Source organism: Ornithodoros turicata, chromosome 2, assembly GCF_037126465.1.
Source record: "Ornithodoros turicata isolate Travis chromosome 2, ASM3712646v1, whole genome shotgun sequence".
Taxonomy (NCBI): domain Eukaryota; kingdom Metazoa; phylum Arthropoda; class Arachnida; order Ixodida; family Argasidae; genus Ornithodoros; species Ornithodoros turicata.
In genome coordinates this window covers 65,844,500-65,870,483 of record NC_088202.1, presented here as the reverse complement: position 1 = coordinate 65,870,483, position 25,984 = coordinate 65,844,500, and the positions used below count along the sequence as shown (strand labels likewise).

Below are 25,984 nucleotides of genomic sequence, written 5' to 3'. Positions count from 1 at the left end.
CATGCGTTAAGACACAAACCCATGTGTGAGCATAAAGGGCTAGAATCATTTTTGAAGCGGGGCCGACAAGTTTGCGCGGTGTCCCCACGGGTCCCCGCACCTGTCATCCCCATCCAGCGCCATCTATTGAACATGTTGATAACTTTCTCTGGCGAACAAGGTCACAGTGCGTGAGCACAAGCAGTTTGTGTTTTTGTGCTCTTCTAAGGTGTAAGCTGTGTGCTCCACTAAAATAAAGAGGAATTTGTTCAGAATTAAATAATTGTGTATGTGCCATGTTGTATAGAACCACCGGTAAAGGCAAAACCGCCGCCACCCCAGTTTGTCCTGGATGGGGTATTCCTCTCCGAAAGTGGGCTCCATCACATCAAGTCCCTTACAATGGAGCAACCCAAGAGGCCGCGTGTGCGGAGACCCCGCATGCCATCTGGCGGACCTTCTTCCAGTTTACCCATCATACCCTTGGGGGCAGCATTTCGAGGGAGGCTTTCTACAGAAGACTCCGAAGATACCAAAGGTTAGTTCTCTCAACTTCAACCATTTAATCTATATATATTTATGTATTCTTTTTCTTTGCTTTTACAGAACTACTGGATCTCGACATCGACACCCGAATGGAGGCTGAAGATGAGGCAAAGTTAGCTTCTGAAGAGGTTCCCAAAGCAGACGTAGAAATTGAGCTAAAAAAGAAACGTCAACGCAAGCTACACAAGCTTGGTATGCAGCATGTTTATGGAACTTCAAATTTGTATTGTAATCTAAGGACCTTAAACACCCTTTTTGCAATACCGGGTTAAAATATTTTTATAACCTTTGCCCTTCAAATAGTCTTTTAAAGTGCTGGAAATTGATTACAATGTTTCTGTGCACACCCCGAGCACCTGAGTTGCTGTTGCATCCTCTGTGGCTGCGCAAAAGCGTGGTCCACAAAGGCCGTCGTGCAACGGCTGAGGTGGTACAGTAGAACCTCGCTAATTTGAAATTCCAGCTAATTCGAAGGATTACTGCAGTCCTGTCTTCGCGCATTGCGATCCGACCGCATAATTTTGAAGAAATCTGGCCTGTATTGTGCTTAATTCGTAAGTTTCCTAACGAATTTCATCATCTTCCATCGGCTTCCAACCCACGCAACGACAACCTGCCATAAAAACCACATGCTTGCTCCCTTGCTGACTTCCCTTTCCCAGCCGCCAATCCCACAGTGCAATCTCCTCGCTCCTTGGGGGTCAGTGTCCCAGCTCTGCTGCCATTACGAATTATGCGAATGCGTTTTGGCTTGATTTCGTTTCGTGCTTATGTTGAGATCCACTTTGAAGTTCACTCCTTTCCTGTGGGCTTTGGAGGCAGCCCGCAGGTGAAGTACAAGACTCTGACAATGAAAGAAAAAGTGGCGATCATCGCAGCCGCAAGATCTGCAACGTGCTGTAAGATCCTGCCGGTGATGCAAGCTCCAAGGAGGACACAGGAAGACACAGAACGGACCTGTGCCGCAAGTCTCACGGGGATATCGTCCTGACCACGGCTCGCGCAAATTAACAGAGTGTCGGCAGCGGCGATGAATCTGCACGCGCTGTGTCCTTTTCGGAAGTTTGTTAAGCCAACGGCGCGCACGTAGCGATATGATGGACTTCGTAGCCCATCTTGAACGAACGGTGATGTGCACTGTCATTTTCGGAATGCGGCAGACGAAGATAAGTGAGTTCTTCGGCAAATAAATATATTTTCCTTCACCTGTGCCCAGGTTCGCTTAGTTCGAATGCCCACTTAATTCAAAATTTTTTTGCCGTCCAGGTGACTTCGAATTAGCGAGGTTCTAAAGTATTGTGCACATGCTCTAACAGACATTGAGGTGTTGTGTCTATGTAGGCTCTTATGTTTTAGGGTTTGATGTTTCCTGACAAAATTGTTTTTACCTCAATCATAGTAAAACGGGGTAAAATCGGGCACTATCAGGTGCAAACGCAGATTTTCAGGTGAAAGCACTTCTAGATGAACACGAGCAACTCTGCTGCATGCACAGTGCTTTCCGTTCCCTGGTGCCAGCATTAGTGGCTGAATTAGCACTTTTTCAAGTTTATATCAGTTTTTTTTTGCAAATCTGGCTGTAAAAACAGTTTTTACTGGGTTTATCCCAGAGGCCCTATGCCTATGGAACATTTGATGCTACAATTTAGTTGATCCATAAATCCTGTGAATTTTTGCTACGGTACTGTTATGCAAGAGTTTCTGACGAGCTCTTTTCCTTGGAGCCCTTTAAGTACTGTTGTACATTGCCAGCTACCTTGCTTTGTAATACCATATTTGGTAGCAAGTTCTATTTTGTCATCTTTTTGTACAAATAACTGCTGGTAGTGGGCTTGCCTATAACTACATAGTTTACTGCACTAGTTCAATGGTATAGAATCGCAGGATGTCATAGTGACCTATATAGGTGCAGAAAAATCATCATGTCCTTCTCTGTCCCTCAGGTATTGGAGGTTTCATGGCCAAGCCCAGGGGCAGGAGTCTCTCTGCCAAAGAGCATGACTCCTTGTCACTCGGATTGGGTGAGCGCTGTTTTCGTTACGCATGTGCAGGATGTTCTCAGGGACTGATAGAAATAATCATTACAGCCTGTCCAAAGAATTACTGACTTACCCAGGAGTGGCAAATTTGTGTGCTTTGTAAACATTAGTGGAATTTCTTGCAGCAGGTAGTGAAGCAGGCTCAGAAGCGACGAGTGCACCCACGCAAACAGGCGAAGGGACATCTCAGGTGCCTGAGGGTGCAACCGAAGGGTCTGCCCCAGGGCCAGAGAAGCCCAAACGCAGACGCAGGGTTAGACGCAAGAACCCCTTGGAAGATAGCTTTCCTTCTTACCTCCAGGCAAGCTTTTTTTTTTTCCTACTTGCTCAACTTAGTCTCTCTTTCTTTTCAAGAGTTTGGGTGGATAGTTGTGATTCAAAAAACGTATTCCTTGTTCTCTTGTGTCTAGCATGCACTGCCACATATAGGTAAATGCCACTGCGATGTGTCGCTACGTACATACAATTAACCCTTTGAAGGGTATGGACACACTGGTGCGCCCGAGGGTCTTGGTTTGAAGTTTCGCACCCTCTCTTTGTGGTGCTGCGGCGCTGCTTTGGGATTGATGTTTGGCTGCTCGAGGCTTCTCGCTTCTCCAGGGAGCTGCAGCACCATCTGGGGGCTATTTTTACAAGTATACTGGTAATAGCGCTGGAGGGTGAGCATCGCCCGTACGGCGGGTGCTGGTTCAAGGAAGGCAAACGTGACGGGGGCATTTTGCTTGAGCCAACAGAAGACCACAGAATTCATATGTGTTGAGTAGACAAAGCCCTCTGCACACAGCAGTGCCTTCAAGGAGTACCACACACACTCGCTAACCTTTCCAGACAAGTAGAAAAACTCAAAACATGTTCTGTTGTATATAACCAAAGTGAAAATATAAGAAATATGACTCTCAAAGGGTTAAAGAGTATCCATCAGAATAGTCTATAAATAACTTCCACAATTCATCAGATGTGTTTGTTGTCTATGAAGCCTTACCCATCTTGGTAAGCAGTTGTAATTTTTGCCCACCGTTCAAAGGGTTAAACAACGGGTAGCCTGTCCGGTCAAACATCTCGAGTGTGTGTGAAGTGCAATACATCACTCAAAAATGTTGATGTGAGCATCCAACAGTATGATTCCTAATGGAAAATTCCACTGATCGTTTTCATGCAGCATAGTGTTGAGTGCAGGTATGAGTTCAGAGTGTAAAAATCGTGGCTTATGCTGGTTCGCTCAGCCAAACCAACACCACCTAGAAGAGAAGGCCTCTCCATGATCCTCTCGTCCTCGCAATACGTCAGCCTATTCGGATGGTTTCTCTCCAGTGAAGTGTATGTTGTCAGCTTCACCAGGGCACCACTTTTGTGTAATTGGTAGATCTGTGCGAATATTCGAAATTTGGAATATGAAACTGATATCTGATGCTATTCGAATGATATTCGCAACTTATTTTCAGTACTCGAAATTTTCGAATATTTTTCGAATATGTAGTACTGAAGCGAGGTATCGTTATCACCATTCTGCAAGTGTGCTTCGCCTCGTTACATCTCTGAGTTTGGGGAAGCCGCACTTCACGTCACTGCCAGTGTTCTTTGGGTGTACGGCTTCATTCTGCAAGTCGGCTTCACCTCACTACGCTCGAGTGTTATGTGAAGCCTGATTTTACACTTCTGTCACTGAAGTTCGCAACTTCTGTGAGCTCATGGTCAACACTGTACTCTGGACACTGTGTTTGACCTATTGTAGTGTATCTGTTATCTGGTAACCCACACGCGCAGGAGGCATCGTCATGTCTTATCGCGTAGTGAACATCGCATGTAGTCTGGTTTGTTTTGCTTTGGCTCATTCTGCGCAGAGCAACTTCCTGTTTGTTATTTAAAGAATGCATGATCCGCGGCTGAGGTTCGCAGTTCTTGCCTGTATCTTGACGTGACCACGTCGATAACAAGTTCTTGCCTGTCAGACGGAATAAAGTCGTTCCGTATGTTACCATCCGTTGTGTGCTGTCTCTCGTAAGGACGCAACACCTATGTCAGGAACTATAAAACAGGGTGAAATTGACAGGCATCTTTTAGAAGAGTGGGGTGGAAGCGAAACAGGTGCTTCGATCGTTTACACTGAACACAAAATGAGTGTAGCTTTCAATCATGATAACAGAAAAAACACAATAGTGACATCTGCACTATCACCCCAACTTATGTAAATTATAAGCTTCAGCTGTTCATGAACACTGACACTGCTGCAAATGACACACCTTCACGAAGCTTCTCTCAACGTTAGAACTGCCTACCAGTGGGCATACAGAGGATGCTAAGGGCAGTCCCTGGGTAAGGTAAAAAGTAACTGCACAATTCTACTACTTTTCATTATATCTAATGGCAAAGGGTACATCCCTGATTTCAATACAACATGCAGGTACTTTTTAGAAACAGTATAGAGGAACCCTGCCAGACAGAGGAATTGTTGTTGTGCATGGTACTTCCAGGCCAAGCATCGTTGTTCAGATTATGCTGAAAGCTGTGACTTACGTTCGTGTGAAAATGTGACGCTTTCCACCCAGGAGGCTTTTTTCGGCCACGATCTTCTCGTGACAAGCCGGACAGAACCAGCCCCTGAAATGCCCAGTGATGATGATGAGGACTCTGTCGGTCCAAAAAGCCACACTGAAGACAATGTTATAGTAATAGCGTCTTCGCACAGTGCTGGAGATAAAAATAAGCAACAACCATCAACCACTTCATCATCATTGTCTGCAAGCACAGCACTGCAAGAAATTGAATCTGTGAAAGACAGTCTTGGACTGCATGGTCGTCTGTCTGCCACCCCACCTAAGGTGAGTGAAGTTACGTTGAGTATGTATGATGTAGCAGTGACTAGCTTTCACTTGGGGACATTTGATGCCACGAGAAATGCACCTTTGGTATTGACGTCCTTTCTCTGTACATGCAAAGCACATTTAAAACCAAACTGAAAAGCACCTGTGTAACTAGAGCCTGACTTTTTCAGGTTATATTTTTCAGCAACATTGGGGGGTAAATAGCGGGTTATTTTTTGCTTCAGTAATTCGGGTGTAATTGAATAGGATTGAATCAGGTGTGAGTCTTCGGTTTACTCGGTATGATACACATGATATACCAGTAAGCACAGAGTTGTCAGAGTTTGTACGAGCATACTTACGCATTTACAACACAGTTTCCAAGCTTCAGTGTTAGTTGTGATGATTTCTATTCCCCCTGATCCAGCATTTGTCGAGGAAATATCGGGTTAAACCCTGTTTTAAGCCCTGTAAATATCAGGAATAATCGGGTATAACTAGGGGTGTGCGAATCCGAATATTTTAAGTCGAATCGAATATCAAACCGAATGGGGGGGGGGGGGGGGGAAAGATTCCGAATATCGAATATTCATGCAAAATTTACAATATGTGACTTTCGCACTAAAATTTTTCATTTTGTAGCCCATGGCCTTAGTGTAATTTTTCTGGAATTAACTGTCACAAGAGAGACATGCAATTCTTCTGTTTAAAGCCTCTACTCTTTAATTTTACATGAGTGTGCTTCCTGCTTTTCAGGTAAGCCTACACTTACTGGAGTGGTTACCTTAATTTCAAAATTTTATGCTAGGCAGTAGCATGTTATACGGATGAGGCTGCAATTCTTTTGGACAACCACAGGCCATTTGTGAAACAAACGAATTGGCATCCTGCCTCAGCTTTGCCATGAACACCCTGTAGTTTCTTCGCACTCGCCCTAGGAAGTTGCACTACTGAAATTTTAGACGTAAAGGACATCTTTAGGACACCCTTCTTGTTCGTGGGCTGTAGTCATTATTCAAGAGTCCTTACTTTTTAAAGGCAATCTCACAGACATCAAATCAAAGTCCATTGTCGGCACCGCTAAACTGCATGTGGGAGTGGCACCACCCCTTCCACAGACAATGTCTACAAAACTAACTTTGGATAACGTTATCTTAAACTAAACACCATCCCGCCTGTGTTGGTCCTGCAGCAAGGGCAATTTCGTAAAGCAGGCTTCACCTCATGCATGGAAGCATCAGGTGAAGCCCACTTTTGGGTTCATATTCGTGGAATAGTCAAATATTCGAAAAATCGAATATTGGATATTCGATTCGTGAATTGAATAGTTCGAGCGTTTGATATTCGATTCGAATTCGAGTATTCGCACACCCCTAGGTATAACCCTAAAAAGTCAGAGTAGAGCATATAATGAGTAGACCTAGACTTGCAGTTTTGGTGCCATTTGAATGTGGAATCTGCTGGAGAATGGATGCAGACGTAAAGTAATATCTCTGCATGATAATTGCCGTTGGAGCACACCTGTCAATTTCTCTCTGGTTATCCGCAACAATGGTTCCTTTCACTGCACGACTGGCTCAACACTTTTATTCAGTCTGTGATACTGAAAATGCTTTTTACTTTCAATTTCTAGAACTTATTTCCTATCTTCATGGAAATATGGCATATTGGACATTCTATTGTCAGTAGCGAAAACTTACGTCAAAGCAATCGAGCGAATGCAGTATACCACACTCAGGAAATTTTTTTTTTTTTTTTTGCATTGTGATGCTCAGTATGAAATATGAAACTGCCCAGGGATGATCTCTTGCTGTGGAACTCTGTCCTAATTGCTTATGCAAATGTGATGCTTACATCCTTGGAGTCTCCAAGGAACGTTCCGTGTGCACTCAAGGGATAGGAGTTTCTGCACGTGCTTCACTCAGAACATGACTATCTGAGTATGATTAGGGCCTTGTGCTTTCAGGTTTTATGGTTTTAGAAAATAAGTTGGTGTATCAGGTGCCGTAAAACAGGGTAAAATCTTGCGCTATGAGGCAGAAAATAAAAAAGAGTGCTTCTCGCATTTGAGATGAACACGAGATGTGAACGGCCATGCTAAATGTGAGTGCTTAGTGTTCTCCACTGCCCATATTGGTGGCTGAATTGGCACTTTCACGGTGTCTACCAGACTGGAAAACCTGGGAAACAGGGAATTATCCGGGAATTTTGGATGTCACTGGAAAAGCCAGGGTATTGCCAGGGAATTTGCCAAAAAGGCAGCTGAAGTTAGGGAAAATAGTGGACAAGCGCCGTCACAATGCGCAGCGATTCTCGAGTGCTGATGAGTGGTTGAATGGCCACACTGCAGCAACATTGCCGCGAGTAGCAGTTAGCCAATACGACAAGCTCAGAGGCAGAAAAATAGGGCAGTCTTTCTAATTTCTCAATGAGTGATCTGTTTTATGAAGGATCTGTATCAAAACGTGGCAATAGGCAGCAAGTTACTTTTTGTTTTGGTCAGGGAATTCCCTTGAAATAGTCAGTGAAAACCTAGGAAAAGTCAGGGAATTCGAAGGCTACAGCTTAGTAGACACCCTGCACTTTGCCAAGTTCGTTTTCAAGGTTTTTGGGTTTTACCCTATGTGATGATGGTGCCAGTCAGAGGGTAAAAATGGGTTTTACTGGGATTAATCCTACAACAGAAGGCCCTAAGTATGACACATCCCAAGCAGAGTGAGGACTCCGTGACAGCCCTGCACAGCTCTAGACCAGTTTTGTGGTTCATTATTACTATCAATTATAAAATTATCGAAACATCCCACCACACCATTACTTGCACATTACTTTGGACACACGACAGACTCATTCTTGCTCCTCTTTCCACAAGTACAAATGCTGCAGCTATAAGTCGTGGCATCATAACTAATAGGGGAATGTGTCCCTGACACAACAGCAGTGCACCTGCTGCCACGTGGCCTGACAGTTTGGGGCTAGACCTTAGTTTATTTAACTCGCTGGTCTACATAGTATGGTAAAAATTTGATAGCAGACATAATAACATGATTAATAATAATAATAAAAAACATAACATATAAAACTTCAAACATAATAAAAAAATAATATTTCATAATAACGATTGGCCAACAAATATTTAAAAAAAAACGGTTGGGAAGGCATGTCACGTACACCCTTTATAACACCTGCGATAAATTAGACTTGCTTTACAATTTCCTTTTGAAATATCTTTGTCGTTCATTTTCCAGGGTGGTAGTGATGATGAAGACTTGGGATTGAAGGACATCTTGCCACATGACCTGCCACAAGATGATGAACTCATGGATATGCTGATGAATGACAATGATGACCTGTCAAAGCCAGATTCTGGTAAAGTGCATCAGGGATATACTTCATGACTTTGTAGTCACCACTTTTAAGGGTGATGTGGCTCTTAAAGGGACCATGAAATAATTTTCGTGAATTCCAAATACTTAGGGCCCTCAGTTTTCGGGTTTTATTTTTTGTGAAAATCGGGGGGTAAATATCGGGTTGAAAATCAGGACCTGCCAAACAGGGTAAAATCGGGTGATATACTGAGAAGTGATGTATTTTCGGGTGAAAAAAAAAACTTTTATGTGTTGAAATTAATTAATTAATAATTGGGGGTATACGTCGCGAGACAACTGAGATCATGAGCGATGCCACAGTGGTTGGTCTGTGGAGTGTTGAAATTAAGTGAAAGAATATTTATTAAGAGACTGGTAGATAATTCACTGTATAACCACTGCATCCATCACTGTATCCATCGACGAGCATTGAGAGCATGCGCGCGCTCGCGTTGGTATGCCGCGTATATCATTGGCTGTTGCTGCATCCTCTTTACTACTCCGCGTACTTTGCTGATACAAGATACTCCCGACAAGATTTGAAAGTTGGCTTCACCTAACACTTCCGTGTATTGCGGGCAAACCCACTTCAAGGAACGCGGAGCGTTGCTTAACTCTGTTTCTTCTCTGTTTAGCGTGATTCCTGATTCCTTTACTATTTTTGGTAACAGCACAATCGTATACGAAGAGGGGAGTCAAGTCCTGTAGATCACATAAACAAAATACAGAAACCGACACCGAAGATCTTCAGTGTCGGTTTGTATTTTGTTTATGGTAGCAGCACAAGAAAGGGTCTCGCCGACGTCCACGGAAAGCACTAACAGTACAGAATCCAACACTGAAGTTTTCAACTTACTTATTGACACAAGCTTTCATGTAGCAGACTACATTTCTTTGGGTGTGAAAAACATAGGGCATTTTTGGTACGAAACCAGGGTATTACTTTGGTTGGCGTTGCCATTCTGCAAGGCGGCTTCACCTCATTATTGAAACGGATTTTGAGGGACAAGGGACGCTGTCATGGCCCCATTAATCTAACTTATCACTAAACTAACCAAGTTGATGATGTCTTAGGTTAGTTTAGTGAAGTTAGGTTAGATTAATAGGACCATGGCCGCTTCAATAATGAAGTTGGGAGTGCGAGGCAAGCTGCCACAGCCGCACTTAATCTAACCTAATATATCAGTAAACAAAGTGTATGATGTCATGGGTTAAAGTTGGCTTTCCCGTAACACAAATAAATGAATCGAAAAGTTCCGCTAAATCTACAAACGTACACTTAAAGCAACACTAAGCATTCGCTGACGTGGGCTTGACCGCAATACATGGAAGTGTTAGGTGAAGCCAACTTTCAAATAGTGACGCCTACAAAAGGAACATTTTTCACGCTAGAAATCGGACCTGCATGCAAGCGTCTACAAACCCGACCTGTTTTGTTTACTTTACCAGCAAGACGCGGCGCGGTCGGGAGCAAATCGGGAGCCGTCGCGCGATTGCCGTAGTTCGCGCGTGTGCGGATCAAGTCCTTGGTTTGCACTTTCAGAAGCCCGGTTTACGGGTTTTATCGGGTTAAACCCGAACTATTTTGATGTAAATCGGGGGGTAAAAACGGGCTTTATCGGGTTTTACCCGAAAACCGAGGGCCCTACAAATACTCTGCCAGAAACGGTTCTCATGATCGTTTAATGATCTTCTGCAGACGTTGTTGGAAGTTAAGTACCTTTTCAATACCACTGCAACATCAGCTATACTTATATCGTACCACACCTTTTCTATGCTTTATTATGTGGCAGTTATGTCCAAATTTTCATGCATAGAAATTGAAAGCAAAATTAAAAAACCGTAAAACAAAAACAAATTCTTGCGGCAAAACATGCACTTGGCGAGCCGACTGGGGGTTGATTAACTACTCTCGCTCTAAATTTGGACTACTCACTGGACTGCTTGTTGGTCTGTACAGGGTTAGATGATGTCAACTTACCAGAGCAAGGTGATTCACGGGCAACAGGAGATGACGAGAGCACAGGGGGTGCCAAGGACGACCCTCTGTCGGGCAACATTGATACAGTGCTACTCAGCCCCCACTTTAACCTGGACAGCATGGTCTCTGTCAGCTCAGGTGAGTGTTTACTACTTCTCCTTCACTTCAGCAACATGCACAGTCGCTGACAGATTTTTTGGACATGTTGGATTCTTCGTACACGTTCGCGGAATGGCCACGGGCCCCATTAGGTTAATGTATGACAATGTCCAAAAGTTTGGACACAATACAGCCCAGTTGCTCGATATTTCAGACTCTGTTTGTAAGCATGTTTAATGTACGTGGAGTTCTTTCATTTGTGCCATTCTTCATGTGTCGCTCATTTACCTTGGTACGATATTGAGAAGGACATTTAGAGCGCTGTTAGTTCACATCCAGATATTATATCTGTTAACAGGCCTCCCCCACATGGACAGCAAGGATGTGGAAGACGTCTTCAAAGGCGTACTCAGCCCTACTGACACTTGTGAGTAAATTTTCAAAGGTTCATGTACTGTAGCATTGCAGTAACACATTGGCTTGTTGGGGTGATAAAATGATTGCTGAAGAGCAGCTGTTCTTATATTGAGTGTGACTCCAGACAGCTCTAATTGTAATACAGCGCATATCCGTTAATTAGAAAACTCTTAATTTGAACTTCAAGAAAATTGGAACTAATGCTCGGGTCCCATCAAAGTCATGTATATTCGAATTGTGTGTGTGTGTGTGGGGGGGGGGGGGGGGGGGGGGGCGCATTGTTTGGATTCGCATTCTCGGAGTTTGCAACTGGATTGAGTTCAACATTGGCAGCGAGTTGCAGCTGAAGATACTAATGCAAGCCCCACCCTGGGGTGTATAGATGCTTGCCTGGAAATAAATATTTTGGAGTAAGATTGAGCCTCCTATGTATCTGTGTCACATGACAGCAAACGTCAGCAAGCAAGATGATGAGTAGAGCAGGGATAAATATGCACTAAACACTTCCGCCATGCAACCATGCACTACAAATCTTCTAAATATGCAGTAAAAATCCTCAACAGATGCCTCATTGTTCTTGGTGCCAAAGCAATGTATCAAATGTCTATTTAAAAAGAGTATTTTATTAGGGATAACACAGTAAAATAAAGCCCCCTTCGTTCTGCAGCACACAACAAAGAATACTTGCACCACAGATATTAATCATGGCGCTGAAGCGTTGCATTTACGATTGATAAAATAGCTTTAATGCAGGCTAACTGGTAGACGAAACCCATGATGAAACAAACCTAAACATGAGCAACGTGAAAAACACGAACATATGTGTATGTTTGTGTTTTTCGTTTTGCCCATGCTCAGTCTTGCTTCGTCATGGCTTTGCATTCGGCACTGCATCATGCCAATTAAAATGTGAATGCCATCCGCCTTCATAACGGTATGGCGATGGGGAAGTACGGGCCATCAGCCATGCACACAGTGGAGGATGGAGCAGCCAGGGTACAGGCTGAACATCGCACCTCACCCAGCGAAACCTGGAAAATGCTCAATTCCGACCAGAATTTGTCGCGAAAGATGACTGAATGCAATCCCAAAACCAACAAAAAACCATTGATGAAAAAAGAAGTAAAGTAAGCTCTCGCATCTGAAGATATGCACTTAATATGCACTTTTCATGCACTTTCATGTGAAGTGCGCACCAACATGTGAAACATGCATTTATATGCACTATAGAACCGTTCTGATCGGCCACAAACCAAGAACAAAAGTGTTTTTTTCATCGTCCAGATACAAAGCCATATCGAGAAGAAAACATGCAGTTGCATGACAATGTGCACTCTAGTGATTAGAAACAGCAGTTTGATAGTACCAATAACGGTGTTGTCATTGAGGCTATTAACACGTGAGCTTCTCTGTAATGCATGGAAGGGGCAGGTGTCCGATGACAACCTCAGTATTGTACTAAGCAGTGTGTAAATTGTAAAGTAAAAATTGCGTAACACAATTGCAATGCTGTATTTGAGGTTTCCCGGCTGGTGTGATATTTTTGTTTGCAACACCCTGAAAAGCTCGTCTCCATAGTGCACATACATATTTCATGTGTGGCATCATTTTGGTTTCATTTCTTTACCTATGATGGATGCACTAAAAGATAGCTTCAGTCATTTTGTACGTCTTGGGTATTGATCAAGTGGGAATGATTTCTGTGTGGCAGGTGGTCCAAGCGAAGCCAGGATGGGGACGCTGTCCCCTCTGCAGGCCTCAACAACGGGGAGCAGTGGACGGCCAAGTCTGCAGAACCCACTCACTCCAGTCAGTTCCCACGGGATGGGCTCTCCATTCAGTGTGCCACCCCCATCTCCTTTCCCCATGGAGTACGGCAGGTGGGCTATGTGCTAAAACAAAGTGTACTTTTCAAATATCCTTACCAACCAGTCAAGCTTGAAAGGAAATCAAAAGATACAGAGGTCCCACACCATTTAGGGCCTTATGAGTATGCACGTAGTTCAAATCTTGTTCTTCGACATTGTTTTTGTAGATTTATGCCTCTAACACTTGCTGAATTTCATGTAATGTTTTGGTATTGCAGTTTGTTGTAGAACCAAATTAACAGGCAAAAATGGGAGAAGTCTAGCACTCGCAAGTGAATAAAATAAGTATTTAAAGAGATTGAAAGATTTATTTTACTGAAGAACAAGCTTTCGGACGGAGTCCGTCCTTCATCAGGTGCGATACATCTATACCTGATGAAGGACGGACTCTGTCCGAAAGCTTGTTTTTCTGTAAAATAAATGTTTCAATCTCTTTAAATACTTATTTTAGAATCAAATTAATTAAATTAACATACCTATAAGTTTAATCAAGTGTTATTAATTAATTTAACTGATAAAATAAATGTATTTAACTTACTTAATTTTATTTTATTGATTAAATTTCGAAAACAGCGTGTCTAGACATATATTAAAATGAGATCAATAAATTATGTTAAAAGTCGCCAAAATAAGTGCTATGCCCCAAACCTCTCCAACAGAGTGAACCCCTTAATTTTTAGTATAATGTGCGTTGTTCAAAATATTACTTTTGATTTGGGTACAAAGTACATAATAATGGATGTGACAGTGTTTTTGAACAAATTGTATACCTATAACCTAGGTGGGAAACTAGGAATACAGTACCTCAGTGCTGTGCTCTGCTGCCAAACTGCAAATAAACTCGCATCACTGAGAATATTTTGGCAGCCTGTTCTGTTCAGTGTTGGCACCCAACTTGAATCATTTTTCTTATCAGTCCCCAGTTGTCAGAGCCCCCTCCCAGTCCATGGACGGACCCGGACACAGATCTGCCCTCCTCAGGAAGCCAGAAAAATATCCTTAAGTGGGAGAGTGACGAGGCTCTCGGACCCAACGCTACCATCTCCCCGGTGCTTTACGCCAACCTCAACTGCCAGAATCTGCGTCTTGAGTATCCAAGTGAGAGTCCTAACATGCATTAAGCTAAACTTTACGCTTATTTGTTACAGTTAAGCATGCAGCTATCTAAATATAAATGCGAGTTAGGAAGGCCAGAAATAAATTCGCTGGTGGAGTGTATTGTATATTGGCTGTCTGTCAGTTACGTGAGTTCTAGGGTGTAGAGAGAAGGGTCAAAGAGGCCCATACCACATTTTTGCACAAATCAATTTGCATATATAATAATGTTGTATGATATACGCAGCCATGGGTGAAATGTACATGTTTGGCTATTCGACAGGAACGGTCTGTTTCTTGCCTTTGCTGCTGTATTCGTAACCTGCATTAGAGCAGCCTGTAAAAACATATCAAGGTGTAGGCTTCTGAAAGGAAACCGATCTGAGAAGTTTTTGTTCAGGTTGTATAGCGTACTTGAATCTAACGCGCACTTTTCTCCAACGTTTTTGGGGTGAATCGGGGACAGCGACAGATGCCGCAAAGGAAAGGATGCGGAGGTTGATGATACTCAGTGCCCCCCACTTTGATTGCATTCACGTGATGAAAAGCGAAACCACGCATCCCATGTTTCTCATGAAGATAGCAGCTGCATTCTGCGTCGCGTTCTCTTCGTTTATCATGTGGCGAAAAGCTATACCACGCGTCCCAAAGTTCTCTACTATCTAAGAAGATAGCAATCTACATTCCCCGTTCTCTACTTTTTCACTATCAACTACGATGAAGCAAGGGCGGGCACCCTACGAGGCCGTGTTTAAGCGGAAAGTCATTGCCGAAGAAAACTGGAGTCGTGCAAGCTTTCAATAAATGTTGCATTCCGAACACACTTGACGGCAGATGACATGTGCAAAATGAATGGTAACTCTGACTATGACTGCGCATAATAAGTACCTTTTTTTTTTTTTTTTTTATCGTATTGCTCGTATTCACGAAATTTTTTTCTTTTTTTCTTGAGATTACGCGCGTTACATTTGGCGGCATGTTGGAATCGAGTTATTTCGTATTTTGGTAGGTGCACGTTAGATTTCACTAAATATGGTATGTTTGGATGCTATGGTTTTGGCATGGCATATCGCTATAATTAGGGCCTGACTTTTTCGGGTTTTATTTTTGGCCAAATTCGGGGGGTAAATATCGGGTGATATTTTTCATTTGAAAATTCGGGTGTATTCGGGTTAAATCCCGTTACGGCATATTCTGTCGTCAGGAATTCAGGTGTATTCGGGTGATTTTTTTTGTTTAATAAAAATTTGTCTTAACATGGAACTAATGTTTAGCAATGTTATCAAACTTTATTTTAATGCACGCTTATGAGTGTGCCACGCGACCCGGATGTTTTCGGGTAGATTCGGGTTAAACCCGAATTTTACAGATTTCGTTCGGGGGGTAAATATCGGGCGGATACGGGTCAGACCCTAAAAAAGTCAGGCCCTAGCTATAATAGACGACACAAATTCATGTTGGAAAACCATGTAAACCATCTGAGTAACCAAGTGAAAGCCGCATTGTGTAACTTTTGTCTCATCAGTGTGCATGCATCAGCCACTAGCTCTATGTTAGTGCTATCAACTACTTCAAAGTAATTTCGGTTTTGTTTTGTCAGGCTGGACAGAGCGTTCAAAGCAGATTGCAAAGATCTGGAGGAACCTTCCACCGGATAAACGCCAGCCATTTTTGGTGAGATAGGGATTGCCACTGCGCATTTGTGACATCTGTGTTTGCATGTATGTCTCGCAACATGTAGAAGGAACATGAATTCACTACCATAAATAATTTGTTGAACTGATTATGCTAGATGTGCTTCATGTGATGCTTGCTCGCAAATTCATCACGTTTGTTTGCATGCTGCCAACTATGCCTAGTGTATCTCATGTTAAACTCGTTTTTCAGTGCTCATGGCAGTGCTCGAAACAGCTTTAATTGAATTGATTGATTGATTCCAGTGGATTAATAATGTGCATGGTAATTGTGGTTTATTGTCCTATGAAATCCAGAGCAAGCTTCCGTTACTTAGCTGAATCAGTGGCATTGGGGATGCACAAGTAGCAGTATCTCTCAGTATCGCTCTCAGATTTTTACTTCACAAACACCCAAGCATAACTTTCCTGAGAAGGGCTCTGGTTGCTTACTCTGGATCTCATGGGTTCCATTTTTATCGGTAACTCTTAGGTTACTATTGCTTGGTAATAGACAATAATTTTATGAGCTAGTATATTTGAAACAATGTAGATAGATCCGGAGGTAACCTTAATTCACCTGCCCCTTCCGCTTTCTTTCCTGGCTTCACTCTTTCCTTCCCTTCTTGTTTGCCAGTAGTAATACAGTGAATCTCATTTTGAAGTAACTCTGTTATTCCACAGGATTCATTTCATTCTTACACAGATGTGGTGCAGAAATTTTTGTTTACCCACATATATTACACGTTACAAGTAGGGTTCCATGTTTTCGGCATTTATTCCTGGGGCCCTATTCCGAGCCGCTGTTTTGGTATTCCCATGCCCGACACAAAACTAGGTTTTGTGTCGGGCAGTTATAGCAGAAATTGACTGTATTACTACCCTACTTTTAGTCCTCTTTTTCTGGCATTATGATTCTTTGCTTGGTTTAGTCCTCAACGTTGTGGAATAATCCGCACTTCTTTCCACCTGTGTTCCTTTTCACTCCGTCTTTCACTTCTCTCTGCCATTTTTTGCGTCACCAATAATTTCTCATTTGGTACTTCCTTTAACAATTTTCTCGTCTCTGCTGCGTGGCTCTCTCTCACAAGGGTTTCTTCGCTCGGGTTGTTGCTCCTCAGAGAACTCCTCGCCTCCTCCTGCTTTCCACGCTTGCGTGTCCTAGTTGTTGTGGCAGGTGTTGTGATGGTGCGCTACAGTTTTGTGACTCTTGCCCCCTTCTCTGTGTATCCTCTTTCGTAGCAAATGGCAAGGGAAAACCGGGCCAACAGTCGCATTCAGAAGTCCCAGGCACGTATCACCTATTTTATGCTCACTGCACTCTTTTCCCCTTCTAGTCGCTTATTTGAGGACTTATGAGTAGGCTTACCCTGAGTAAATTTTGGTGCTTTCACGATGCACATGTTGTGGTAGGAAAATACTTTTTTTGACTAACACGCTTCATGCTAGTGAAGCTGCGCGTAAAGAAACTAGAGGAACTGTCTTGTCAAAATCGTCATTTAACCTGTTCATATTGAACCAGTACAGTCACTTTTCTTTTTCTTTTTTTGATGTTATTGGCACAGGGTACATAGCCTCTCCAGGCAGATGAGTAAAAGAATGCAAAATGTATAATGTAAAACCCAGAGACTAGGGAACACAAAAGGACAGACACAACACGAAGTCTCAGCAGAGTAAAGGAATGCTAGCAAAGTTTTATATCAACTTAAGAAAAGTTTAATGCTTCAAATCGCAAATCACATGTTATAGAGGCATAGGTATCTGGAGTCAAAAGCAAACTTTGGTTGGGAGTATATCTCCTTTTCAGTCCCTTTCCATTGCTGTTTCAAAGTTGGCATTATGAACACAATATAAATGTGATCAGGTAAAAATAAACAATGTCTTCATTCTGCTCTATCCAGCTGCCGATGGAGCGACCAGTTGTTATTGGAAGATACGTATGCAGCATTTGCTACCTACAAAGGAACTTTTCTAAAAATTTATCCTCCTCTGTAGTTTCTTCTCTCCTGGATTGGGTTTAGATTGACTTGTAATGATAAAACAGTGATGAAAGTTCTACAAGTATGTATCTGCCATATTTTTGTCTGCAAATGAAATGCAGTTCATATTACGTAGGTTTTGAAATGCAGTGAAAAACAAACACTGATCTATTCTTACATTTTTTCTGGTATAAGATGGACATCGTCAAGAATAGTTAATTTACGTACATGAAAAGATAACAGTTTTAGAAAGTTCCAATTAAGTGAGGCATTTGATGGCTCTTCCTCCCTCAACATACAAAATACTCTTAATACATTACTAGTTCTGAAAGCAGCAACCATGGGAGCTACAAAAACTGACATCTTACTTCTATTAGGCAAATGCAATAAACAAAAATTTACAGTTTCTCAGAATCCCCAAAGTAAATCTGCTTGGAAAATGACATTCTAGATTTCTTATGGAGAACCACTGTATTGCTCCAAATATCGAGGTAAGCTGCGAGAATAACTCAACTCACCCGAGTAACGCAAAGTTTAGTCTTTGTATTTGTGGATGGTATTCGCCATGGGCTGGCTACACTTCACTACACATACAGGAAACTTGCTGTAGTAGGTTACTGAGTATGGGACATTACAGGCAGGTACAGGGTACCTTGTATTGTTTTTGTCTTTTGTGGCAGTGTCGCTTTTGTCTGCTTAATCCTTCATGAAGATGCCTTTGCACCGTTTCATTATTTATTTATTTTCTTTTTTTTTTCGTTTCTCTTCACATCACATACTTCTCAATTTTTTATGGCGTGCAGTTTACACCTGGGATGACTGCTATTGCAGTTTGTGCTGTAACGTTGTGTAGTTAGACAGTGGTGTTTTCCTGGTGCATGGAAGACACAGTTCCAGTGTTAGTCGTGCATAGGTATTGGTATTCCCATTGCACCAGTGGTTACCATCCTGTGTATCCTACAGGTGGCAGTGAGGTCACACGAGAAAGCACGAGAGAAGCCGCGTAAGAGGGTGTAGAGGAGATGAGGATTACAAACTCTTTAAGCTGGATGTTGTGTGTCAGTAGACAGTTTTAGGGTATCACACTCCTTCGCTTTGCATACGCTATGCAGTAGCGCTGCTGTCATTGCACATGCACAATGGGTGTACGCTATTTTTCAGGAATAGCATTTAAGCTAGCATTTCAGGAATAGCTAGAAGCTCTTGCGGGAGCATCTTGCAAGAATTTGCAGGGGCATTCGTCGGGATAGAAAAGCAGAGTATACCGAGAGTGCATGATAATGTCAAATATTGTGTAAAACAAATTCATACATTTAGTATAATATGTTTATCGACTGCTTTTACGTTTAGGCTGTCTAAGTCATGCGGCTCAGTTGCAGACGACTGCTTAGTGCCTCTTGTGTCGGGAGCGTTCACAGAAAGGACTTTCAGGCGGGAGCTCGGCATACCAAAACGTATTTCTGCTTTGTTGAACGTTGAATGCATAGCATCTTATCGTTGCATACGCAAAACGATCACGATAACAATCCGCTAAAGCTCTTTAATGTCATAGGAAGTAATGCACCCATATTATGAGCTTATGCACAGCGTACATGTATCTTCCTCAGACTGAGATACTTGCACTTTTCCTTGGCCTGTCAAGCCTCATGAGATTGTTACACAAGCAAACAACTCCTGAAGTACCGTATTGTAACAAAGTATGTCTTAGGGTGCCCAGGAAGTTCACAAAACCTATGTTGGGAGCCACTGACACGCTACTAATTGTTGAACACACTCACCAAACTGCTAAATGGTTCACCCTTCACGTGTGGTACTTTAGCACTTGCATCGTGTATAGAAACTTAGTAGCAGTCCAGTATCAGTTAATCATGCTTGCAGACACAGAGACCTAACTAGTTTTGCTTTGCACAAAGCTGTAGCAGTGTACAAAAATTTGTACGAGATAGGGGAGAAATATGGGGTGTGACGATGAAAGTGGCAAATTTATTATCATAGTAGAAAGCTCCGATATCAGTAACACCAGCTACAATTGCCATGCCCAAGTGTCCTGTGTTGGGCGCAGTTAATGCGACGATCTCTGGTTAGTGCACGAGCGGTAATGTGTGAATAGTATATGATTCTATGCCAGCTTTTGTTTCCATTAACGCCCCCAAACAATGATTCAACCGTTGTGATCAGGACCCGGGTAAGGTTGTGCGCGAGCAGAAGTCTCCTAGGGAGCTGGAGCAGGAGCGCCAGTGGAAGCAGCTGCAACACATGCGGCAGCAGCAAACTCAGTCGCCGCACCCTGCGCAACATCTACTGCCTGCTGACCAGCAAACACGATCAAATGGTTAGTGGATTTCTTACTCACTGGCTAATGAGTAGAGCCTGAAGTTTTAGGGTTTAACTCGATTCTTCCCCGAATTTGCACCCCCGAATCGAAGGCTGCCTCTTTAGGGTGAAACTCGATTTTTACCCGTCACATTGCCCACACTGAGACATCTGTAGGAACACACACTGACTTGTTTGGCAGAAAATGCAGTTACATCACCGTTTGTACCAAACCAGTACTGTTAGGTTGAGTAATTGAGCCCAATTTCTCCTCGAATTTAGCATACTGGAAGTTTTTCTACCCGAATTTGCATGAATTGAGAGCACGTGTTTATTTACCCAATTTTTGCCCCCCGAATTTAGAACAAAATATTTCCCGAGAACTTCAGGCTCTACTAATGAGTTCAAGTGGATCTCATGTTTCCTTCACTTTGTAGTTGGCAAGAGCCATCAAATGATGCTTGGTGAATGCACTTCACCAGCAGGGTCTCTCTCACCCTCCGCACCATCACCTACCTCCTCACAGAAAATAGGTGCATCAGCTCAGGTGAGTCTGCAGACCAGCATTCATGTTGGATGTGAAGCTACCATACTTGGTCACGCTAAACCATATATGGTCATGCTAAACATTCTGAGACACCTTATGTTTTCCTTTTTCTTTGGCCTTCTTTGGCATAATGGCTGTATTGTTGCCATAGCATTGCTACGATATTGTTTCAGTAGCATTGCATCAGCAACCTAACTGTAATGTTCCCTCACTGCAGCATGTAAAACATTGCCTCAGCAACATAATATTATTGTTTCTAAAATGCAACATCGGAAATATTGCACCAACACTAAAATAAAAGCATTGGTGTAATGTTGCATTTGTGTATGAAACATTGCTGCTACATTACAACAACACCTGAGCAACATCTTGTGTTGACTGTGATATTGTTAACCAACCTCTTAGTCCCAGTTATTGAAACGACCCTGGAACCTGTGGTATGTTTTAAATAAATAAAGGCAAACTAGCCTGTTAGAGTGTCCATGGGATCAAAGAAGAAATCAGTGTTTCCAACATTGTTGCATGACAGTCTAATAATTTTAATTATGATTATTATTTTTGTTTTGTATTTTCAGAGTCCCCTTTCTCCTGCAGCTGCACAACGCTCACCCGGTCCAGTGCGTATCCCTCAGGCACCAATGAGTCCTTTGATCCAAGTGTCTCGCGTTCGGCCCCCAATCGACCCAAGCCGTTTGCCACCATCTGAATCACCTTACCCCCTCCAGGGCCTTACCACCCCAGGCCCCTCTGATGCAACTCGCTTTGTGCACCCTGCCCGTCCACCACCCCTAGGCAGCGCTACACATACCCCACCCCACACACCAGTTCCATACCCAGTGTCGCCTCGTCCCTCTTCCACCGCTCCTGTTGACCCTTATGCACAAATGGTTGGTACACCACGTCCTTCCACATCTGAAGTGGGCTACCATGTGCGTACTCCACCGATGGCACGCCCTCCTCGCCCACAAACATTGGATCCTTACGCGTCACAGCCCGCAACGCCTCGGCCATCGCAAGGTGCGGATCCCTTCCCATCCCAGTCATCGGCTACTGAGCAGCCACAGCCCCACGTCCAGTATTCTCCACAAGGGGGCTTTGTAGGTCCACGTGTGTCACAGGAGGGTTACATCAGAACATCACAGGTAAGTTTATGGAACTTTTGGAATTGACGTTCTGACACATTGCCGCTAAATTCTGTCGAGTAAACGTACAGAACAGTTCTTTTCGCTCACAAAAGCTAATTGCTCAAGTCTAGTTTACATGAGCTAAGTCTTGTGCCTTTTTGTCCTGTGCTACTCCAAAGAAATGTGAAAAACAGTTATTTGCATCGATGTTAGCCCCACGTTCGAAGTATTACATCAAAAAGGGTAATACAGTGAGCCCTCATTAGTACGACATGCTCGCTTTATGACTGTTTTTCATGGGAACCGTTTTGCCGCCATGTAAATCCACCTCGCTAATATGACAGTCCGCTTATCCGACAACGACCGAGATTTTTGTCACAAGTAAGGTCAAACAGAGCTATATTATCTTCTCGTTATTATGACTGTGTCATATGGCCATCAGGGTAGCACCATGGGGAGGCCACCACTTATGTCAAGCAGAGGGTGGGTTATGTGGCACGTGTTATGGTGTGCACAGTTGTTGGTGCTATCATCACTTTAGAAAACTTCGATTACTGACAGTTGCTCCAAGTAGACATTCGTGACTGACTTTTTTCAGGAAATAAATCATCATACTAGTTATGTAGGCTTTTATTCTGTGTAGCGGTCTGTCCGGTCAGCGGATGTTGCATTTCTCATTAGTATGACAATTTGTTGTATGACCAATATCTGCGAGGACGCTGGTGGGCATAGTATGTAATGAGGGTTTACTGTAGACACTTCGAAAATTAGCTATGGAAATGCTGAAATTCATTCCGCCCTAACATCACTGAGGCGAGAGAGAGGTTGCATGGTCAGAGCTACCTATGGGAATGGCATAGCTGTCACTCCTCTCATGTCAAAGGAGTGACCTGCTTTAAGCACATTTCGCACAATGCTCAATGATGCAGACAATTTTTTGTCTGAGCATCTGTTTCTGAAAGATGTTGCTATCGTGTTAACTTTCTGATGACCTCTCCTTTTTCTCCATTCAAATATGCTAGAGTTTTGTGTTACACTGTTAAAGGTACTATCGCATTCAGTTTTATGCAAGATATACTAAAACATCTTTAGCTGTGCAAGAGCTCTAGCTATTTGATTTGAAACCATTCAAGGAAAACAGATATTCGCCTCAAAATGAGGGTCTGCAGCTTGTCAAAACTTAATTTGTGATTTATGACACAACTAAGTCATAAACATGGGAGGGAATTTTATCCCTTTTCCTTCTAGGGTGGGGACTCCTTCTCACCAGGTCCTCCACAGAGATCACCCGATCCTTTTGGAGGGCCTGACCCTTATGCCCGTCCCATTGGCACTCCACGTCCTAGCATGAGGCCCGATGATGACGGTTCTCAGGCTGTTGCTAAGCAACAGCTAAGGGACCTTCTGCAGCGACAAATGAAGAAACAGCAGGATCCTACCTCACCTCTACCACCAGCAGCTGTGGTGCAACCACAACAGAGGATGGCACAACCATGGCAACAGCCACAACCTGGTAAGTCATTCAGAAGTTGTGTGTTTCTTCTGCAACAGACCCTCATGCACCGAAAGTCTTCTTTCTCAAGCTGTCTGTGGCAATTGCATGTCACTTTCGTGTTTTTGCAAGGTGGTGTTGTGCAAAATGTGTGGCTCCCATCCTCTCCGTTTTCAGTTGTGGTTAGTTCTCCGGTGGTTTTGTCTGTTAAAACCACAACCTACTAGATTGTAACAACCATGTCATGATCGGCAACCCCTATGGGGAGCCCGTCTGCACGACCCGCTAGGAGTGCTACACATCAGCCCACGAGATCTAATCATGATTGGACAATAGAAATAGGAATTTTGAGCGTTCAGAAGCGGACGTACCTCTATCGTAGTGGACGACAGCAACAGCTCCTATGAAAACATGTAAGATGATGATGATAAACAACTTTAGAAAGAAGCATCTTCAGTGGGACATCCACCGCTTGTGCAAAAATACTAAGGTAAGCTGAGGTACAAAGTATTGTAGAAATGGAGGACGCAATAGCCGGGCCGATTAGTAGCGCCACCACTAGCTTCCAAATGCGGCGCTGGGAAGGAGTGCATATGACATGGTCGTTAAAACCTAGTAGGTAGTGGTTAAAACATACAGTGGTCACATCACATAGCAATGACAGATCTCCTGGTGCTACTGCTAACCACTGCCCAGGCTTCACTCAAACCTGCGCATCAAAATGTCCACCAAAATTTTGTCTGTGAAACTGAAACTTTAGAAAATACAGGTGGCTGCACATATGTGGTAAAGCTGCTGTTACTGCAACACACTGCTTCGTTGGTCATTTCATCTTTTGATGTGCAATGATTTTACATCAATATTTGGTCGGCATGGCCCTGTTCCTTCTCCACACGACCAGTATGGCTCAGGTTCTGCGATGCTGTGCATGGCACCATGTTGCGCACACTGAATGTGCTGTCAGAGCATGGTAAATGCATGGAGGATGAAAGTTCCAGCACTTGGGTAGCCAAGTCAGTAACGTGTCCGCCTGCTGATCCCAAGATTGTGAGTTCAAACCCAGCCAAGGACTTTGGCAACTTGGTGGCAGGGTACAAGTTGCTCAGATACGCCGTCTGCCATGGGAGACATTAAAGGAGCATGGAAAGTGGGGAGAAAAAAATGTTCTCTCTTTGACCGCATTCATATGTGTCACTACTGTGTTATGTTTTTACACAATAAACACTGTCCTGGGGAACATGTTGTGCCCATGGCAGACGTTTGATTCCCCCGTACACACGAAACTCAGTTTTTCTGTGGAGGCCACATGACAAGCCAGAGAATGCGATGTGACGAAGCACACACATTCACTCAAAGGAGGGATTGCGGAGTGACGAAAGTCGGAATCGGTCATTGACGCGGCGGAGGTCGGAATGTCGTCTGCCGCGTACGTTTCTTACAGTTTCTTCTGATAGACACTTCTGCTCAGCTGCTCAGGGTGTGGTGCAGGTGCTTATTCCTTGTCGTTTGCATTGTTTGCTCGCGTCAGGTAAATTTAGTGACGGAGCAACACATTGCTTCAGATAGATTTAGTAGTCGGCGCTGACGGATTTCACGACGCTCGGTGGAGACTTGTAATCAGTCTCATTGAAATGTGGGCTGCATATTCGTAGTTCAGTGCCAGGCTGAACATCCTCATGTTGAATCAAGGCAAGACACCTACTTCTTGCTGGCTCCTTGGCTGGAACCTCATTCATGTGAAAGCTGCGTGTCCTTTTCGTTTGCATTTGTGCAGCCTCGAACTCCATACTGCATCACTGCAGGCCACCTCAATGAAGCACACACACTTTTGTAATATATACATGCACAGGCAGTTATACAGGCTCTATGCTCTATCTCGATTAAGTGGAATGAAAACGAGAGACGCATCAAACCGCAAAGAGCCACTTTGGACACCGCGACATATGAGATGCCGATTTCAACATACGTATGGTACATAAAGGGACTGGAACTGGAACGGACCAAAAAGCGCTTGGAACCTAAATTTTTTCAAGAACCGTAACTGGAATGAAACCGCAATTCATTATCGGAAATCAACCAAAACCATAACCTGAACCGAAAAATATGCTTTCGGTTACCGGTTCAAGCGTGAACACGAACACCTTTCAGTGCAATATTTGTATCGCTTTACAACTCTGATCAGTGGTGCAGTACGTGCTTCTGTTAAGTTAGATCTCTTCATCATGTGTTTTTCATTCAGATGTTGTGTAGACAACATACGATCTTATGCGCTTGGACCCATAATCGGATGACACACGCTATGTATGACATGTATCGCTTACGCGTCTTGTGAATTATCAGTTCTGTTATGGTGATCATTTAAGATACAAAGCATTGCACATTGTTTGTTTCCACATCTGTTTGCTTAATCACTGAACGCACGTTAGCTTGTTACAGCAAGAGCAAAATGAATGTACGCGAGAGCGACCGCAACAAATTATTTAACAGCGAATGCCGCAAACTGCCAAAGTGTGTCGAAGAAAGAGTTAACGTTTTCTTCGACCTGGCAGATGCCAGCAGAGCCCAACAGCTAAATATGTTCATTGTTACCCATTTGCATTTTGTAGCTCATTTGGGGACATCCATGCAGCCTGTAGATACATCCTCGAGAAAACCAGAAAAAATAC

General features: G+C 43.3%; 1 protein-coding gene across 8 annotated transcripts in view; it reads left to right on the top strand.

Moving 5' to 3' along the window:
* LOC135385516 (histone-lysine N-methyltransferase 2C-like) overlaps positions 1 to 25,984 on the top strand; it is a 148,983-nt gene that overhangs the window by 46,496 nt on the left and 76,503 nt on the right. For 6 of the 8 annotated variants that reach the window (XM_064614866.1, XM_064614869.1, XM_064614868.1 and 3 more), the window contains 16 exons: positions 287 to 517; positions 586 to 717; positions 2,469 to 2,546; positions 2,690 to 2,865; positions 5,111 to 5,383; positions 8,611 to 8,731; positions 10,691 to 10,849; positions 11,169 to 11,237; positions 12,939 to 13,107; positions 14,012 to 14,193; positions 15,791 to 15,864; positions 17,106 to 17,153; positions 20,021 to 20,174; positions 20,593 to 20,702; positions 21,278 to 21,844; positions 23,075 to 23,339. In XM_064614866.1, the coding sequence (XP_064470936.1) occupies positions 287 to 517; positions 586 to 717; positions 2,469 to 2,546; positions 2,690 to 2,865; positions 5,111 to 5,383; positions 8,611 to 8,731; positions 10,691 to 10,849; positions 11,169 to 11,237; positions 12,939 to 13,107; positions 14,012 to 14,193; positions 15,791 to 15,864; positions 17,106 to 17,153; positions 20,021 to 20,174; positions 20,593 to 20,702; positions 21,278 to 21,844; positions 23,075 to 23,339 (2,808 nt within the window). The remainder of the gene's footprint in view (positions 1 to 286; positions 518 to 585; positions 718 to 2,468; positions 2,547 to 2,689; positions 2,866 to 5,110; positions 5,384 to 8,610; positions 8,732 to 10,690; positions 10,850 to 11,168; positions 11,238 to 12,938; positions 13,108 to 14,011; positions 14,194 to 15,790; positions 15,865 to 17,105; positions 17,154 to 20,020; positions 20,175 to 20,592; positions 20,703 to 21,277; positions 21,845 to 23,074; positions 23,340 to 25,984) is intronic. The other 2 variants (XM_064614867.1, XM_064614871.1) reach the window with 2 other exon arrangements.